Source organism: Aplidium turbinatum, chromosome 15 (genome assembly GCF_918807975.1).
Source record: "Aplidium turbinatum chromosome 15, kaAplTurb1.1, whole genome shotgun sequence".
Taxonomy (NCBI): domain Eukaryota; kingdom Metazoa; phylum Chordata; class Ascidiacea; order Aplousobranchia; family Polyclinidae; genus Aplidium; species Aplidium turbinatum.
In genome coordinates, this window is record NC_137486.1 from 11118525 (window position 1) to 11139495 (window position 20971).

The 20971-nt window shown below is 38.6% G+C and overlaps 1 protein-coding gene across 1 annotated transcript; it reads left to right on the forward strand.

Moving 5' to 3' along the window:
* Positions 1-11400: 11400 nt before the first annotated feature.
* On the forward strand, positions 11401-17479 carry LOC145783969 (uncharacterized). Its single transcript, XM_082595730.1, has 4 exons — positions 11401-11470; positions 12773-12896; positions 13029-13197; positions 15279-17479. The coding sequence occupies exons 1-4, from the start codon at positions 11401-11403 to the stop codon at positions 15378-15380; spliced, it is 465 nt and encodes a 154-aa protein (XP_082451856.1). The 3' UTR covers positions 15381-17479.
* Positions 17480-20971: the final 3492 nt, after the last annotated feature.

Consider the following 20971-nt stretch of genomic DNA (forward strand, 5'->3'; position numbering starts at 1 on the left):
AACCTCGACTTTTAAATTGTCTGCTCTAGGCTATCTTACCAATTTTACTTTGTTAAAAAATCTAGTAAACTCCACATTTCTTTTTAAATCCGCTGTTGTGTGGTAAGTGTTAACATTCCTCATCGTGGAGAGAAAAGTAATATATTTATAGCCACTGAATTAGCAGAAACTTGGCCACCCAAAAACCGATAGGTAATGAAACGAGTATAGCTGCCCAAACAAACGTTGGATAAAGTATAGATTACTTGATGCGAGCTCAGAAGACAAGATAAGAATTTAAATTTTCAGATCCAAAAACACAGATCAAAAACCTCACAGCCTCCGTAATGAAATGGTAAAACAATCAAGTGAAAGCTGAGAAGGGTTGCAAACGAGCCAAAATAACCATCGAGTGTTCCTGCGGACTACTTCAAAATATTCTAAAACAACTGGAGGAAGTGCAAAGACATGGTATACTGTGCAAGGTGTAACAGAGGATTTGGATTTATATCACAAGGCTTTGTGATTCAAAGTACCGATTATAGTTAGCTTACTGTAGGTAGTGCTCCAACGAATAGTTTTACTTTTTCTTCTTTCTCTGACCTTTTTGTGTGAGCAAAGTACATTCGGAATCATGTTTCAATTGTTTTCAGTGTAATAAGAGCACGGCAGTTTTCCTGAATATTGTAGAAAGGTCCTCAATTCAGTTCAGTTTGTTTTTATTTCTGACCTGCAAATAGCTTAGGCAAGGGATAGGTCTGTAGCTGTCCAACACAAAAATATTTTAAACTTTCAAATGTTTTGTTTTGATTCAAAATTTCTTGTCTTGGTTTTATTTAAGTTTAATTTTTTTAGTAAACATGTTTGTTTCAAAATAAAAACAAGGCTGCTTTGTTTTTATTTTGAAACAAAATTGAAGCGCAAGAGGATCATTACAGAAAGCGCATTATATCTAAGAGTGGATGGGTTTCAGCGATGCTCCTCGAAAAATCGTGAGAGCCTATAGGCCTACAGATCTTTCCAGTTTAATTCCGTCTATTAGAAGTTCCATAAATGGCAGTGGTCTAAGAATACCTAAAAATTAGGTCTCAATAGTTTTTCTTTACGAAGGTTACGGCAGTTGCTTTGATAAGTTGTGAAAACTGTGGGCCCATTTTAGTAAGTCAAGTTACAGCCAAGTCAAACACGCTCTTAATACAACCCAATCCAAAAAAATAATTAACTTATTTAAATTTTAAAGCATTCAAGAAGCGAAATTTTGTATTAATAAATATTCTTTCTTTTAATATAGTTTTAGAAAGTTACATTTCAAACTACCGTACTGTATTTTTATCTAGTAAGATTTCGTTTCGTTTTAGCCAAAAGTGAAATCGTTGCCCACAACTATAGGCCTACTATTGCAACGAAAAGAGAATCAAACATTTTCAATTTAGCATCAACCACCCCTGGAGATGAATGTAAATCAGGGCTCTGCAACTGTGATCTGCGAAATGGGTGCGATCCACAAAGAAAAACCACCTGGCCAGTGACTCTTTAATTAATTAACAATACGGTCCTCGGTTTGCCATGATGATAATGTTATGGTTTTATTTATTGTTGCTCTACAGCTGCTCAGGTCTTTTAGCTACAGGGCTCATTTTAGTTTTATATCAGTTTTACGTGTCATCACATTATTACCCGGCTTATTTATTCTCACTGCGTTATGCAAGAAAAAACACAATCGGTACCGTTTTTAAGTCTTCAGTTTGACCTGACTTGGAATCGATCTCAGATATACAAAAACCAAAGCCAAGGGCAAAACCACTCGGCCACTGATTGCGGTCCTCCGTTTGCCATTAAACGATTCTTTCACAATTATCCAGCATACCACAATAGCATGTTACTATGTATCGTGTTTAGAATCACATTATTCTCATAATTTCCACTAGCCTGCTTACTCACTCCTCGAATTTTAACATCAAAATGCCTACAAATGCAATATTATGAGGTTAGCCTAACAGGTTTTATCAATCTTACTATGCTTGTCAATTTTTCATACACGCTTGTCAAACATCTTCATGAGGCTGATCGGCTCTTGCAGTGCGACTTGATTGCGGAGAAATAATTTTGTATGATCATAATAATTAATAGCGTAACTTGAGGTTTGTTGGCTACTGGGCGGACAAACGATGCTAAAATATATTCACTGGTCAAAGTTTTGATGCAAATAGGCCAACACCATTTTAACTTAATTTTATTTACCACATTCAATGGGTTACAAGCATAGAGACGTTGCTTTCACATTCCCTGTGGCAGTTACGCCTGTGATCGCAATTTTTGCAACATTTTGCTTCTTCTGCTTTCCCAACACTGCAGCTCCCAGTGTGAAACCTTTAGGGCTGCCATTGTTAAGTTTGTGAGTGGTGTTTAAAGGTCGTTTTTGTTGAAGTTTTGTCAAAAAAAAAAGATTAGAAACCAGCTTGTCAGCAAAAGCTACAACCAAGCAAGTAGAAGCAAAAATCTAGTCAATACCCTATATGAGAAGATAAGTGCAAACAGGTGGCCTTGTTCTACGGCTCACCATGTTTTGTGGAGCTGCATGAAGTAATCTGTGGCTAAATCGGAAAATAAGCCGCAATACGCTGAATCAAAATGTATAAAAACAATAAAAGCAGTGTAGAGTGCGCTTTATAAGTTGGCTACGCTGATTGTACAATTGGGGTAAATTTAGTTTCCACAAAAAAAGTTTAAAAAAAAAGTTTTCTAAAAGTATTTACTTGAGGTAGCCAAACGAGATAGCTTACTGCCTTCACAAGTCAGCTATGAAAAATAAGTAAAAAATCTTCCAAAGACTTTTTTTTTCTTTGATAATAAAAATTCCTCACAATGTGTTTGCGTGTGGCAAACTCGTAGCCTTCTGCAAGTCCTTGCATAGTTTGACATTTGGCCGCGACTGGTTCTAAATCTAAAGCTCAAATTGTATTTGTTTGGTAGGCCTATAATTCGGTCTTTCAGTATAGATTTAGTTTTTAGTCTTTGCTGTTTTTGGTCTACACATCAAACAGTTGTTACGAATGTGTTTAAAGCAATACTTTGGTAGAACGTTTGCTTTGCTAAACCACTACTGGTAGCTTAAGTAGATGGTTTAGCTTTAGCATTGATAGTTTAGTGATGGCTTACTGTAATCCATTTTAACAAACAACTATGCGGTACAAATCAAAAATCAATCAAGCTTTTTCTTACATAAACGAAGGCACATGATTCATTTACAATAAAGGGTGGTGGTTGTATGCAGGACAAAGTATAGCATCACGTCTATCCCCGACGCAATTGCGCTGTTCACTTTGATAACTATCACGATCGGTCTTGTCTCAAATTGCGTGATTCGACGTAAGTTTGAATTCACCAAACTTAACATTGTGCTCTTCCTATATCATCCCATGTGCGTTTAAATATTGGGAAATAGTTGCGATTCAGAACTAAAACACACAGAACTTTCGAAGAAGTCAGCAAGGGCTTACAACTCAACTTTGCGCATTTCACGAACTTTTTTCCGGAGCTACCATATGCAAGCATTTCTTTTACTTCGCAGAAATGATAGGCTACAACAGGAAACCGGATAAATTCGAAAATTCATCATTAATAAAAATTGCACTGCGGTGCACGTAATAGTCCACTTTAAAGAGTTCACCGATTAGTTGAAGTAGCAAATCAACTTAATCATGCGACTCAGTAGGCTACACAGAATGTGCATGCAAGCACCAAGGCTGTTTTCGCCATTAGTTTTACATTGATAGCTGAAATATATGAAACAGAGATTGATAGACAGTAAGAATATTGAAAACAGCATCGTTGTATTGAAATTAGTTTATTTGCTACATTGCATCAACTTCTGGTCTTTTGTGAAATGTAAGTTCAGTTTAGCTATGCAGCCTACGACCCGCGAACCTCGTGCGGCCCAGTTAAAATATTTGTGCGGTCCCATTAGTCTGTCTGGCGTTTCGTTTTGAACAAAAATGAAGGCAAATTGCATTTGATATTTTTGGTAAATTTTTCTTAGTAATCAAGTTTGAAAAACTTAATAGGCTACGTTTGTTGCGATTTCCACTCCAACTTGGTAATGTTTCCCGCCGTATCCCTAAAGACTATCATGCTACCTTGTAGGCTATATTAGAGAGCAGCCGGTCTTTGACATCATCCAAGACACAAACACCTTCTGACCCCTCATAGCAGGCAGCATGGTACCGGAACAGCCAGCAATAATGTGATCTTTGGTTTGTTCTTCATTGTAATTCTTGCAAAAACAGGAAATGTCACGCCCATTGATATGTTGGCTAATAATGGCGATGCTATAGAATAGATCAGGGATGAAGGAACTGCGGAGTATGATGGCGTAGCCCATAGTTTTTATTCTGATTTCTCTTTATAGGCTAGTGCCCCCAATCAATCGCAAAAGTGTTTTGCTTGTCAGCTTTTGAAAAGTTGAGTGGCTGCAGTCGACGAGGGTGCCCTTTCGAAAAAACATAGACCTGGAAGTGGAAAAGATGGTTTGGCTTTGGTGCTAATCAATCAAGAGACGAAGTGACAAAACAGTTGAAATAAATTGATGACAAAAATACTACAAACACAAACGATTTACGTTGCGCAGCAATAAACCTGCTGACTGATAGCATAAAGCAAATTGATGCATTCAAATTCGAATGCAAAGTGTCACCAAGATTCTTCGAGATATTTCTTCCGTTTGAGTAAGATTTTTCAAAATTCAGAACAGCTGGTGGAAAACTGGGCAGTAAAAGCTTCGACCAGTGATACTAGGCTGCAACTTGTAGTAGCGTTAACAAGGGAAGTCCAGGGGGTATTTTTGGACTCGAACCCGGGATAAATTTAGGAGCCAGGAACATTTTTAAGTGGTCCAGGGGGTATTTTTGGACCCAAACCCGGAATAAATTTAGAAGCCAGGAACCTTTTTAAGGGATCCAGGGGGTATTTTTGGACCCGAACCCGGGATAAATTTAAGACCCAGGAACCTTTTTAAGGGGCCGGAAAACATTAAAAAAAAACACAGCGCATTATTTGGATACAGTGCATTTTTCTTATAAAACTTTTGGTTAAGGCCGGAAGATCTCATTGTTATCCGGCCTAAATTATCCTTTCAACGGGCCTGACCACGTGGGTTATCTCATGTAGTGTTTCATAACTTTGGCTCTCATAGATGACATCACAAAGAATCATATTGAGGTTGTTCAAAAAGATTGATGGAAGTTGATTCATTTGTATTGTGTTTAATTTGAACTATTTTGACGCTAATTTTCCTAAATGTAGGCTACCGCAGTCTACTATTAACCTTTTCATTTATCTCACCCACTTTATAACGCTCAGTAGGTCTATGAGGTTTTTCTACAACTTATCTTAAGTAGCGCATTTTGAAGACTTTTAGCCTACTTTCCTCACTGAGAGCTATTGCATAAGGGCTACTTGCGGAGGTCTTAAACTGTCCAAGATCACATTTTCAAGTATGTTTTACGAAAGTCACCAACATGTTAAAGACCTCAAAGGCTTTTAAACAAAAATGCCCATGCCTGCATTCTTGAAACAACCCACCCCAGTGGCGTAGCCAAGGCGGGGGTTTTGGGGGTTACAACCCCCCCCTTTGGCACACGCGTGACGTCACGATATGGAGAATGATGCTTTCAGTCTAAAAAAAATTGCCTAATTTTAAACAATTTTGCCAATACCAAACATCTCAAGCCAGGAATTAGCAACCAGAAAACATAGAGACTTAGCTTTATTTCCGAAAAATGCCGAAGAAAACATGATCTTATCCTTTTGCAATGCCACCGGACAGCACCATTTTACAGGAATATTCATACTCACATTCTTGTTGAAAATGCTCTCAGAATGCACCAAATTCAAAGCAATTTTTCAAAATTTTCTGGGGGAGGCCCCCCAGACCCCCCGCCGCTGGGTCGTCAAAACCCCCCCTTTCAAAATTCCTGGCTACGCTACTGACCCACCCTCCATAATACAGGACAACCCGCTGCATAGGAGGCCATATCTCACAGTAAGGAATCATCTGTAACGCAAAAAGAGAAAAACAGGCGCAAAAGAAGGTCTTTCTGAATGATGCACTACCACCTATAGCAGGCTTCAAGTGCATTCTAGTCACGTATTGAACTTTTTAGTCACCGGTCAGCTTGTAGCATACATGGCGTATTGACAAATATAACACAGAAGAGCACCTGGTCTTTAGTCACATTATCCACGATCAGCAAATCTTCTGCTCCATTTGGTAGATGGAGGATGGTACAATCATTGATGTAGTCTGCGGTATGTTTCTCCCCACCACATTTTCTAGAAGACGATGTCACTCACTGGTGTACAGTTTAAAGTAAAAGCCCAACATATCAGTCCTAAGACAGTTGAGATGTGCCCACGCCTGTACTGTACCGGTAGGGCCAAGCTGATGGGAAAAAAATGGAGCCTAGTCGTATTTGGTAATCCAATCCCTATAGGCAAGATAGCTTCGAAGGTGTTTTGGTTGACAGCTCCGCTTAGCAAAATTTTGGGTGTGACATAAATTTCGAAGTAAATTTATAAGTATAGTCTTTTGCAAATGGTAGATAGTGAACTTTATTATTTTTGAAACATTTTAGTTTTTTTTTTGCTGTGAGATGACAAACAGCAGCACTTGGTCTCATTGGCTAAAGCCGAGTCATGCACGGTTGTGGCGTACAGTAGCCTATTATCGTAAATCTCGAACAAAAATGAATCAATTACGCGTCTTAAGCTTATCTCCTTATACCCTATCGTACTATCTCGAATGGTGACGTTGTATTTTATTTTATGACATAAATGTTGCTTCAAGGCAAATTTGAAAATTTAACGTCACTAAGTAAGCGACACGTGAATTATATACACACGCTTTTGCAGAGTGTATCAGTAGCTAGGTAGTAAGCATAGACTACTAAGCAACACAACTATGCATGCAGTTAAACATTGACATGCTTGTAGAGCGATGAGCGAATATAATAGCAATTTCCTAATATTGGAAACATCTCAGTTCTTTTATTACTCTGTATAATGTATGAGCTAAGTATCGGTTGGGATAGCAACAATGTGATGGAAGCTAGTGATAGACAATATTAATCTATTGCGCATTTTTAACTAAAGACAAATAGCCTAAGGTTGGTGAACAAAAAGTTATGTAATTTTATGCAAACGACACAACTCACTGGCAGATTGCAGTAAACAATGTTGCGCAACTGGCTTGTTGTAGCCTAGTTGTAATACAAATTGCAATAGTAGCAATTAATTTTATTTAGAGCACAGAATAAAAGCCTTATGAAGCACATAGGCTACTTTTTAACAATGGCAAACCGATTGGAAAATTAGAAACAAGCCGGTCGTCAAGCAATTAAAGCTCTCATGATTGGTCGGCGTGCGAGTGGTCGCCTTATTCGAATAACAAAAGCTGTCTTTTGTTTAGTGGTCTAGTTGAAAATTAAAGTGAAACATTTTCCTTGTCCGATAAGCAAACCCGACGCAGACTCGGCACTTTTGTGTTGCAACAAAATTCTACATAGCCGACACTGGTCACGTGATCGTTCGTAAAATATCCATGTCAATCCAATCGATAACAGTGATTTGCTTTCCTTTGGTTTGATGTCATTGTCTTGTCTGGTCAGTAGCGTAGCATCTAAGGGGCACGAAGAGGGTAAGTGTCCCGCAGTGATTTTGAAGTTGCAGTATTTTTTATTAATATTTCTCTGCTACAAATGGGTGATTTAACGTCTGCAGACGTTGAATCAATGTAAAAAACAACAGATAACATATTTGCTATCTGGGTTTGCACTGTGCTAGTTGATACTGCTTTATTGTAATATCTTTGGATATACCCTGGCAGTGGATATACCATGGCAGCATGCACCCATGGGCCATAGCAATTAGCAACCATTGTAATATGAACTTCGAACACCATATGAACTGATTTGCATTACAAATCTTGTTTGTTGTAATCCTTTTGAAAATTTTGTAATATTTTGTATTTTGTAATTGCAGAAACTTGGCCTTTAAACTTTATTCAATGAAATCCCGTTTAATAAATGTTGCACCGTTGCATCTGTTAGTACACTTCTTGCTCTTAAAACAAGGTGTAGCATCAAAAAGTGGTAAGTGCATGTGATTATGAATAAGATTGGCCAACAAAACAAAGATTTGGTTGGTGCTTACTGCTTGAAATGTTTGACTTATTTTTCAATGTATTTGGGGTACCGATTTCAAATAGGTTTAAAAAAAGTTTCAAAAAAAGGTTTCAAAAATGTTTCAAAAACTCATCAGTTAGGCTATAGTTTTTAAAATCTGATGTAGCCTATACCTCCTTGAAACGCTAGATTTTGTTGCCGAGGCCATACCTCGACAACACCAGAATGCATTTAAAATTCGCTAAAGCATGTTATTCACACAATAATAATGCAATTGTGTATTAATCATATCAACAACCCAGTCATCAGCTTTAAACGCAATATCATCGACGATATGTTTGTTTTGAAATTGCCTACTGATATTATGATATTAAACCGTTTGACTAGCCATTTAAAAACGCGACAAGAAAATCTCAAGCAAAAGAAGAATAAAAACAAAATGTAAAAGGAAATATGAAATAATTTATGATTTAGTAATTATTATTAGCAAAATCAGTGCGTTCATTTTTAGTAACTTGTACAAAAGGAGGACACGAATGTGTATTTCCATTCTCATTCGGCGGATCAGAATACTCTCAATGTATCAGTGGAATTCGTGGAAGTTGGTGTGGCATAAAGTCAAAAGTTACTGAAAATAAAAGAGGAACCGATTACGATTACTGCCGAAAAAAGTGCCCTCCAGCAAACGGTACAATTTTATTAATCTTTGCTACGTTTTCAATCTTCAACCTAGATGTCTGACTCCTTTTTTTCAAATTTCGTTGCACTTTTTGATTATTTCTTGAACTTCTTGCCGCTGGAGTGAGTGAAATATCAAATGGTTAAAGTAGTTAGTTTAAGACACTTCATCATACGTTGTCAGTGGTAAAATATGTAGACTGGATGGTCACATGGTCGTTGAGAGGCTTATTTAAGCTCGGTACCAATGACACCTTCGGGCACCAAAACAAGATTCTGAAAATTCATTCATTTTATTTTTCGTAATTAACCCGTCCGGGACGAAAAAGTTACTAACTACAATACTAGATATAGACCTAATGAACAGGAAAAGGTGGCAAAACCTTGAATGGTTTAAAACGTGCCTGGATAGAAAATTATGTAGTAGGCTAGGAATTTTGAAAGGGGGGGGTTTCGCCTAAGACGACAGCCAGCGGGGGGGGGGGGTCTGGGGGGCCCCCCCAGAAAATTTTGAAAAATTACATTGAATTTGGTGCACTCTGTGAGCATTTTCAACAAAAATGTGGATATGAATATTCCTGAAAAATAGTACTGTCCGGTGGCATAGCAAAAGGATAAAATCATGTTTTCTTCGGCATTTTTCGGCAATAAAGATAAGTCTTTATGTTTTCTTGTTGCTAATTCCTGGCTGAGATGTTTGGTATTGGCAAAACTCGCTCTTTTAATGCAGATTTGTTTAAAATTAAGCAAATCTTTTGTAGACTGAAAGCATCATTCTCAATATCGTGACGTCACACACGTGCCAAAGGGGGGGGATTGTAACCCCCATTTTAAATGGAACATGCAATTACACCAAACGATACTACCTCCAGGGTGCAGTTGAAAAGTCTTACATATTACATTATTATTGTGTAAAGTGTGCTCAACGTACATACCTAATCTCCAGTTACACAAGCCAAACATATGTTTAGGTGCAATTGTGCAAATATTGCTTATTTTACTTACTTCTGGTAATGGGAAGATGACAGGTTTATCATAGCTATGATTGTAACAATTCAGACTCTTAGAAATTTCCTCAAATAGCAACATATTTGGCCGTGTTCTAGTAGGTCGTGTATACGTTGACCCTATACGCTAAAAAACCGCGAAAACTTTACGGCGTAGCCTCAAGCGACAACTATCCAAAAAAATGTGGCCGTAAGCGTTAGCGTAAACAAAAAGTCTACGTCGCAAGTCTACAACGTAGAATTTGCGCCGCATACGTACATCTCTGCTTATGCGTAAAGACAACATATTTCTTAAGGGCTCAAGTTCTAGGCTCTTTAGGAAATATCGTAGACTGTATGCAAATAAAGGCAGAGATGTACGTATACGCCGCAAATTCTACGCCGTAGACATGCGGCGTAGACTTTTTGTTTGCGCTAACGCTTACGGCCACATTTTTTTGGATAGTTGTCGCTTGAGGCTACGCCGTAAAGTTTTCGCGGTTTTTTAGCGCATAGCGTCAACGCAAACTTTTTAATGTCTTTTTTTCGCTATAACAGGCCAATACCTTCCAACGCTGCAGTTGAAAGAATGTTTTCAATGGGCAAAGACATATTGAAACCAAAACGCAGCAAAATGTCAAATGAACACTTTCAGATGCTTGTGTTTCTTCGTGGAAATTCAAAATAAAACTTGTTTGTTTCGAGTGGTTTATACCGTGTGAATGTTTGGCACCTAGCAAACAAAATGAGTTTGCGCTAGTGTATGCGCTGACGCTAATGCCGCCAACTTTTTTACAAGTTACGTTGACGTATACGGCGTATATGGTTTTTCGAACGTTTGCGTTTGTGCTGACGGCGTCAATATTTTTTGTATGCGCGTAAATCACTGAATAAAAGAAACTCTAATGTTTGACTTGCGACAACAAGCTTGGGTTCGTTTGTAAGCAAATAACTGAGCACTCTGAAAACCAGGCAACTCTAAACAAAAGTTAGGTGCCTTATACAGTGTGACGCTTCAGTTACAGAAGAATAAAACGCTACGTTTTTCTGTATATTGACTGCCGCTTCCTCAAATATTTCATGGCCCTTAAAAGGATTTCAAACGTGGCCTGGTTTATGTCTTAGACTCCTATCAACGAATGTTATCAAAAAAATGTACCTCGGTTAGTGATACTTTGCGTGCAAAATGTTCTTGTACTGTACTAAACTCCTTTCATGCGTAGCCTAGGTTGCGATTTAATGGTTATTTTCATTGCATTTTAGTGGTCACATGCACGAAAGATGGATACAAATGCCAATTTCCATTTTTTCATAATGGAAAAAACTATTCCAGATGCATCAAACCATATTCATTTCTCACGGACAAAGCACCGTGGTGTGGCATCACAGCAGATGGTAAAGTTGCCAGGACTTGTGCCAAACACTGCCCAGAAAAAGGACCGATGATTTGGACAACAACGACAAAAGCAGACATAACTACAGAGCAAACGATAACTCAAAGAACTATAACATCTTTCGAAGGAAATGTAACAAGCGTAATTTATTTAGCGAGCAAGCCTACAACACTGCAGAGTGAAATGTCGACTAACTCCAGTCGGTGGCCTTCCAATGTAACAATTCAAGACATTTCGGAAAGATTTATTTTAGGTAAGCTCTCAATGGTTTCTAGTTTATGAAGATGTTTATAATGACTAGATTTTGAAATGGTTCCTCAATCACTTTCTGAGATAACGCTGACCCTAGAACAATAGTTCTTGACCGTTTTCAGATTGTGTGCCACTGGGTTTGCTAAGGTCATGGCAAGACCTCATTCCACAAAACTTATTCGATCAAATAACGTCGTGTAAGAACGCATAATGGAATAACAACAAAGAACTCGTGAAAGTAAACCGACGGCCAGCTGGCTAATGCGATGGCAAAATTTGCTTACAGCACGTCGGAAGCCATTCCAGGCAGGGCCGGATTTAGCTGATGGGGGGCCCGGGGCACTTTTAGATCGGGGGGCCCCCGTGCAAAAAAATTTTTCGCGCCTACGGCGCGAAAAACCACCTCTACGTCTACACTACCATTAATCCAGCACTGTACAGCATTTTGCAGAAACTTTAAAGACTGAAAGGAAAAATAACAACACAAAAACACATTTTTTCCACGTAGGGGGGCCCTTCAAAAGTCGGGGGGCCCGGGGCACCTGCCCCCTCTGCCCCCCCCTAAATCCGGGCCTGATTCCAGGATGCAACCAGTCGGTTTGCAAGAGGTTTTAAGGAAGACCACGTTGAGTAGTTGAACACATTGAATAACTTAGACCAGGGGTACCCATATGAGGTACCCAAACTTTTGTAATCACGCTGAATTTTGCTAGTCTTGACAGCCACAATAAGTTTACAACTTTCATTCACTTTTTCCTTGAAATTCAGGTTAAGCTTTAAAATTTTATATTCCAAAAGTCAACAGGGGCGCGGCACTTTTGGCACCGTTAATTGACTTAGACGTAGTAAATATTGTTAAAAGACACCAACAGGAATGTGATGGCTGTATCACTCTCTTGCATCCACCATGCTTAATTGCTTATACTGTATTTGTCTAAATTTAACTTGTCCACCCCGATAGCTCAGCTGGTTAAAGCGTGACTTCGTGATCAAAGAAGCTTCAAGATCAACCGGCGCTGGTTAGACTAGCAGAGTGTGCGCTTGAGCAATGCATTCTAAGGACTGCTTTCCATTCAGAAAATCCAATAGATGAAATAATTCCCGGCAACATCACTTCAATAATTGAAAACTTTACTCTGTCAATCTCGGTGACTGGGCCTGCGTCGTCGTCAGTGCGTCGTCAGCTTCCACAAGTAGGCCTATGCAAAACAGCGAGGATTAAGCTGCCAAAGAAGATTTCTCAGTCCGAAAATAAAGATTCAATTAAACAATGAACTTTAAATCAATTTATTTTCGCTAACAGACCCTACATTAATTCGCACCGATGCTTCTTCGAGAAAAACATCGTCATCTATTGGAGTTGGAATAGCTATAGCGATGGCATTGTTGATCATTTTTGGTTTGGCAGCATACGTTTTCAAAAAAAGGTAATTTTTCAAAGAAATTAAGAAAGCTTTATAACTAAAACAGAACAGGCATAACTGCCAACATCTTTCTTCCGAAAAGTGAGCACAGTAAGTTACTTCTACAGATGAAAATATTTTTCAACTTTTTCTTAGGCGACGAAGACAGAAAAATGAAGATATAGAAAAAGAAGACAAAGCTACGGACGCAGCAATTCCTCTCCGGGAAACTACACTCGATGACCACGCTGTGAGTTATTCTATTTGCGTGAAAAACAAGGACTGTCAATACATTGACATGTTACATGGAATCGAGCCTGTAAAAGTACGTTTATTTAGAAGTGCATTTATTAACTTGCTTGTAGAGGTAATGAATCATGCAACACGCCAATTAAAGTTTCTTCTCATTTGATAAATGGCTCTTATACAGTAGACAGGGCCCGATTAACCATGAGGCACACGAGGCACAGGCCTCAGGACCCCTGGTTTTGGGGGCCCCCAATTTTTTTTACTTTAGTACCGTAGGCGTAGGTAGTGAAAGTTGTTGTGTCAGTGTGAGCACAGTTGTTGTTGCAGTGAGCAAAGTTGTTGTGCCTGGTTCGACTCTCGGGGTGTGCGCTTGAGCAACGCATTTCAGGACTGCTCTCCATTCAGCGGCACCTAGTGAATGGAATAATTCCTCGCCAACAACACTTCAACAATCAGAAAATTTCACTCTGCCAATCTCGGTAACCGGCCCTGCGTCAAAAGCCTCTACAGTGAGTCTAAGGCTTTGTCAGTCCGAGGATAAAGATTCAAAACCAAACCAAACCAGTTGTTATTTTTAAGAAACGATTTCAAATTTTGTAACGATTGCTAAATGGAATAACGATTCCGAATCGTCACGCTTTGGCGAAGTTACTGGCAATGCTAGGCAAAAGTTGAACACTGCTACTCTGCATCGAAAGCGATTGCCAATAGGGGCCGCTAAAACTAGCTGTGCCTCGGGCCCCCGTGAGCCTTAATCAGGCCCTGACAGTAGACTATGCAATGCCCATATTATAGAGAGTGTTTCAATTTGAATAAGTCATTTTTGTTACCACTTGTCTTCTACGGTGAAAGTTCAATAACATACACTCGACATGCAAGGTTTACCATGTACAGCTTCTGTAGCCTACTGTATGACTTTAGTAAATCTGACATCAATCTATTCATGGCTGAAACCGAAACAGCGTAGAGCTCTTCATAATATAAAGCAGTGGTTCTCAATCTTTTTTCTTGACGGATTCTTTTCGGTGCCCTCAAAGCGGTCGCGCTCCCCTAAAGAATTTACCTGAAATTTTAGTATCTCGCGTCTCCTGACGGAAACCAAATGTTTCGTTAGTTCGAAGCGACTCACTTAAAAGAAACTCGCGACGCACTTACAGTATGACCTTGCGACGATTGATGACATTGACGGAGCTGTGTTATGTCCTATATGTTGGCAGACAAGATCAAAAATTAATAATCTATATTCTGATTTAGCCTAACGTTTTTATGTAATTTTTTTGAAAATTCATAGAGTATTTGTGATCTTTAGGTTTACAGCTATTTTCTTTCTTTCATTGTGATTAATATTTCGTTGTAATCACAGTCATGCCAAAACTGAGTGCAAATAGGGTTGCTGACTAACGTCTGCATTTCTAAATTAAGCATTTAATCTGTTGTCTCAAAAGAACTAAGTTGAACACACATAGCCTTATAGAAAAACTTAACTCATTTACATAAAGTTGTTTAGTTTGGTAACCGAACCTTGGTACGACGTTTTTTCAGATTTCAAACAACACACCAGCTCGTCGCAACGCACAGTTTTAGACTTACTGTAGGCTAGTAATACACCAATATAATGGCAGCACAACCAATTTTTAAATGTCGTAGTTTATCAATCATGCTGCAAATTCAGAAACTTTCACGAACCCTTGAAAACGAGTCGCTGACCCCTGGTTGAAAACAGCTGATAAAGAGCTTCTTTTGGATTTAAGTAGACTATACGTGGTCTCAAAGTCTGTTAGTTTTTACGGTTAGCAGGTTGATTAATTTTATCATTAGTTTTATCAACTTTTTGATCGAAAAGTGTATTTTTTTTTGTTACCGCTGCTTTGATTTATTGCTTTGATTATGAGACAATGATAAGCATGAGTATTTTCTTTGGCCCGGTGCCAAAGAAAATTCTGGGTCTCCAAAATAAGACATATGTAAAGAAAGCAATGTGACTTAAAAAAATGTTCATTTCCGGGAGCGATGAAAAGATTTCAGGCCTAAAATCACCCAGAGGCCGGATGCAAAAGTACCCGATGTCAATTATTGTGGATACTAAGTCTAAGACAAAGTTAAAAGATTTAACGCACAGATTTGCGAACAATTTATTTTTAACTTTATATGTTACAGGATAACTCCGTTTCATCGCCTGAGAAAAGCTTGGTCGCAGAAGAGTCGAGAGTTCCTGTTGTGTCTTGCGTTGTTAATGGAAAGTCCGAACTTTCTAATTGAACTAGCCTAATACCCATGAACAGGTTAAATTTGCAAGAAAACTTTGCATAAGACAACATGTGGTAAATTGCAAAATGTATATTATTTATAACGATTGCCTGCTGGTACTTGCATACAATTAAGCCTACCAGATATTGACCAAAAAGGTTAACCCGACATTTCATCGCCCTTTTCAAAACGTCCTTTCCAATATCTAACAGGACGCTAAAGTTTAATATAGTGCAGTTTGTACGCAATAATATAAGTAGAACATTTATCGACTTAATTTCTTATACTAACATTTCACCTTCACTGGACATGTAAGCATATAGCTGGATTTACAATGCTGTAAGCGTAAGGTACGCTAGCCTACTTATCTGCAAATATTGAACACAGTAGCGGTGGTCGGAGAGACACATTTGAATTGCCAAAAGACCGCCTTTAACCTCATAGATTCATTGCGTCTACCATCAGTCTGTTGGATAAAACCAGCCGTAATGCTCTGAAAATTTGATTGTATTTTGCGTTAGTAGAGGGCAGTAGGTCACACATTTGAACGGTAGCCACTTTAACAAGGAAAAATTATGCCACTGCAAATGACTAGAATGACACCGCCAACCAGGGGTTGCCAACCTTTTTTGCTGTTCGTACCCCTTTGTCAGGTCAGAGCATTCTTCGTACCCCCAAATAAAATCTAATTAAATTTTTCAGGCATAGGCCTATATTGCTAAATTAAATTGATTTCATAGCTCAATTAAACGTTAAACCGATATTTCACACAAAAATGCAAAAATTACCAGACGAAATTAAATGTCAGTTATTTTGTTTGTCACTTCTCAATGAGATATTTGTTGCTGCTTCATTGATAAAATTCTCTCCAACGATGGTTCGATTTTACTCAAGGCAACACGTAAATCATCTTCCAGTTGCAGACGATTTCTGTACTTATTCTTGATATAACATTATGGTCGAAAAGCCACTTTCACAATAATAAGTTGTTGGGAAGAGAATTAACACTGTCATGGCTTCCATAGCAAAACTTGTGAAAGCTTCATAGCAACACACCAAAAATCTTCTAACTTTGATTTGTCAAATAGCAGTTTCAATTTTTGGCAGCTTTTTATTTCGATGATGTTCTCCTTCAAATTATTCTTATCCAACATTTTTGTTATGGTAAATCAAAAAGAAATGGATTTATAATCCAATGCTGGAAATAATTCAATTCACCACCAAAAAAGTAACCATCGAAAGAATCAACCAGCATCTTTAAATGGGAAATAATTTCATTTTTGACATTTTACAGCAAAGAGTTATTTGCAATTTGAACAAGACAAGATTGGTTTTCAAGAACAAGCAAGGTTTTCATTTTCAGCAACAGCAAGTAAAAAAACACATTATGAGACAATGAGGCTTCTTAGCTTATTAAATAACAACAATTATTTGTAGATAATTGTTTTATTTTTTCAAAGCAAAGACGTTAATGGCATAATATCTTTTACAATTCCAAAATAAAACTGTACTGTGAAATTTGTTTGAAAAGCTACTCTGTGGCCCAAGAATCTTCGTACCCCTTGATGTTTAATCTCGTACCCCCGGTTGGGAAAACCTGCCGCCAACCAATCATAAGCTACGTTTTCTGTGACGTGAAAAAAGGGCGAAAAGAAGATGATACAAAGCAAATTAAGTGATGAATTTTCTGTCAGCTGGTTGGCTTGGGGTGAAGGTTAGGCCTAGAAAGTAGTCATTTAATTGACGCAGGTTCAATTCCGACCCCTGCTACTGCGCTTTTATCTTCTGTAATTACCAAATAAAGTAACAAGCATTACATCTCTAGCTGAGTGCTAAAAGGGTCACAATTAGACGGTAGCCTCTTATAACATGTTCTGATTGGTTGGCGGTTGCATTGTAGTTATTCGTAGTGGCAGAATTTCTACTTGTTAAAGTGGCTACCCATTTGAACAAACTTGCGAAATTGCTAGGTAAATTGTTAGCGCAATCGAAAAATTACCTATGAACAATAATACTTGTAAGCCTAACCTATTTATTTTTATATTTAACAAATTGCTTTATTTAATTTGGTTTAGTTTCTGTTCAGTTTGCTTATTACACAAATGCAATTATCAGCCACTTTACAATGTGTTGTTTCTCACGTAGCCTACAGCAGAAACCGCCTAACTCGATACCAGAAAGGGAATCGAAAAAGCCGTTGAGTTAGGCGGAACGGCGAGTTAAACATCACGTGAATTTTTCACCCAAATAAGGCAAACCTTGTGTAGTTTTGCTTATTAGTGGACGCTATCCATCTGCGCAAGATAGAACGAGTTTGAGATGAGAATAAGTTGCTACAATAAAAAAAGCAGGTATCGCAGAACATCGCGTCTGAAAAGCGGAAAATGAGTGCGTGAGCTTTGATTATTGAGCGGATTACCTACCTCTTGTTACTGAAGACAACAGCTGTTAGAATAAGAACGACATCAGACATGTGATAAGTGTGAGAAACGAACTCGGTCAATGGTCAAACGATTTGTGGCTTCCAAGCGTGGTGGTTAGAAGCCGCAACATCTTTTCACAGCATGACTTTCAGTTTGAAGCCAAAATTCCACAATTCATCAGCATGATATTTAAGCTGTAGTTTGACATCAAAATCGTCGACTTGCACGAAAGTACTTTTGGGGAACCGTGAAAAGGTGTCAAATTAGAGTGAACGTCGCGATTTCTGGTGTCGAATTAGCTGGTTGGCTATGCACAAACCAATGGCGTTTTGTCGGGACCAGGGAAAAAGCGTTGACTTAGTTGAAATGTTGAATTAACCGCCGTCGACTTAAGCGTTTTCTACTGTATTGTTAAATAAAGTGCATAGGATATAATAAATATGCTATAAAATTCTTTTCACAAATCCGTTTTGGCTCAAGTGGCTGTAAATCTCATAAGGGGTGATTCCATTAGCCTTAGTGTTGTATTGGAAATAGGTGGCTAAGCATACAATGCAATTTGGGTTTCAACACGTAGACGGATTTATCAATTCAAATTTAGCAAAGTAGATATTCACTGTGTGCCCCATGATTTCTTGCATTGGCAGTGTCAACACATAAAAATGGAGTAGGCCTAACCAAATTATCAACAATAAATTGTCTTCTAATTGCATAAAAGTTTACGTTTCATTTATAGAATGTGAATGAAGACTTTTAATTAAATACAGTTTTGGCATTCAGAACGGTTTCAACTGTTGATTAATTTTGATTGTTTATGGTGAGTATCTCCAGACCTGTCTCCAAGAAGGTCCAGAGGTCCAGGGACTATTTAAAATCAAGACGTTTATGTTTTGGAGAAAGAAAAGTGACGATCTCAGACCATAATAGGCAATAGTAGGAAAACGGATCTTAATTTTTTAGCTTAGTATAGCCACTTACTGAGGAGACGTGCCCGTGGCAGAGAGTGAACAGTAGCCTCTGTTATCCAATTTTCGAGGCAAAGTATTTAGTTCATCTAAGAGCGCATCGGCAGTAATGCATAAAACGATGAGTCAAGCACATGGTAAAAAATGTGCCAGGTCCATTGATACTCATATCGTTTAAAAGCAGTGATGTACGCGCAGTGGCGTACGCAGGGGGGCATTGGGCCATGCCCCCCCCCCTCTTAAAATGGTTTAGTAGTTAACGACGTAGATTAAGGCATTTAATATGTTTTGCATTGCTCTGTCAAAGCAATTACTGTAACAATGTTGTTTTATAGACTAAGCCAATACGAAATACATGGCCCAATCCACCTACCCCACCCCAGGTATGCCAATGTAGCATAGTGTTCTGTAAGCCTATTATAGTGATTATTGAGAGAGAATCGGATAAAGTCTAAACTAAAACCATACTGGGATATCATGAAGACGTCTGAAATATCAATGGCCAGTGGCATAGCCAAAGGGGGGAGGGGGGTTGGGCCTTGGGGGTTACAACCCCACTTTGGCACGCGTGTGACGTCACGATATTGAGAATGATGCTTTCAGTTTCTTTATGCTTGGGAATGATGGTTTCAGTCTAAAAAAAACTTGTCTAATTTTAAACAAAACTGCATTAAAAATGCGAGTTTTGCCAATACCAAACATTCAAACATCTCAGCCAGGAATTAACAACAAGAAAACATAGAGACTTAGCTTTATTTCCGAAAAATGCCGAAGAAAACATGATCTTATCCTTTTGCTATGCCACCTGACAGCACCATTTTACAGGAATATTCATACCCACATTTTTGTTGAAAATGCTCTCAGAATGCACCAAATTCAAAATAATTTTTCAAAATTTTCTGGGGAAGGCCCCCCAAACTTCCCGCCGCTGGCTGTCGTCTTAAGCGAAAACGCCGTCGGGCTTCGCCCGCCGGTCGTCGAAACCCTCCCTTTCAAAATTCCTGGCTACGCTACTCTCAATGGCCCCCCCCTTGAGAAAATCCTGCGTACGCCACTGTGTACGCGTATACAAAAAATATTGACGCCGTCAGCGTAAACGCAAACGTTCGAAAAACCATACCCAATTACGCAGTATGCGTCAACGTAACTTGTAAAAAAATTGGCGGCGTCAGCGCATACACTAGCGTAAACTCATTTTGTTTGTTAGGTGCCAAACATTCACACGGTATAAACCACTCGAAACAAACAAGTTTTATTTTGAATTTTCATGAAGAAACACAAGCATCTGAAAGTGTTCATCTGACATTTTGCTGTGTTTTGGTTCCAATAGGCCTATGTCTTTGCCCATCGAAAACATTCTTTCAACTGCAGCGCTGGAAGGTATTGGCGAGTTGTAGCGAAAAAAAAATACATTAAAAAGTATGCGTTGACGCTATAAAAACGAGAAAACTTTACAGTGTAGCCTCAAGCGCAAACTATTAAAAAAAAATGTGGCCGCAAGCGTTAGCGTACCGGTAAAAAAAAAGTCTACGCCGCATACTTGCGGCGTAGAATTTGCGGCGTATACGTACATCTCTGTTTAAAAGTAAAACTTTTACGAAGACCTTTTACGACTTTTACGAAGCATTCTTTCCAGAAAAAGTGAGCTGGCCTACTAAGCCTACAGGTCCTCGGTGGCAGATCCAGAGGGGAAGGCGATCCTCATAAAACCTAAACAAGTAACTTTATTCATGGTGCATTTGCAAGATCGGATCGATCTAGACCCGACACGTCATTGCGTTTTGTTAAAATCGTCTCTATGCCCCACCTAACGCTACTTGTTCTGAGACTTTTAATGGAAACACTTGAGCATAGCCTAAGAATAAAATTTCACCTAGAATTTGTTTTTCATAACGACGTTGAAATGGCAGTGAAAACGAATGTGGTGCTGAAAAGTGATATCATTCCTTAATTTCATTTTGATTTCACAAGGTAGCCTACTTGGTTAATGCACAGTTTTATGTCCTTTGTTTCCCGCATTGCGAGGTTGAACTTCAGCAAATTTCAATCCGATGTGATGGCGGCTTTCCACGTAGGTTGTTCTTATTCTGAACGTTGACCGCCACAAGGTTCTCCTTTCGGAAGATGTTTCGCACGTTATCGCACCACCCCTTTTTTGTTGTCTTTTTGGATTACGCTACGCCCTTCTACTTCCAATTCAATTCAATTTATTTTT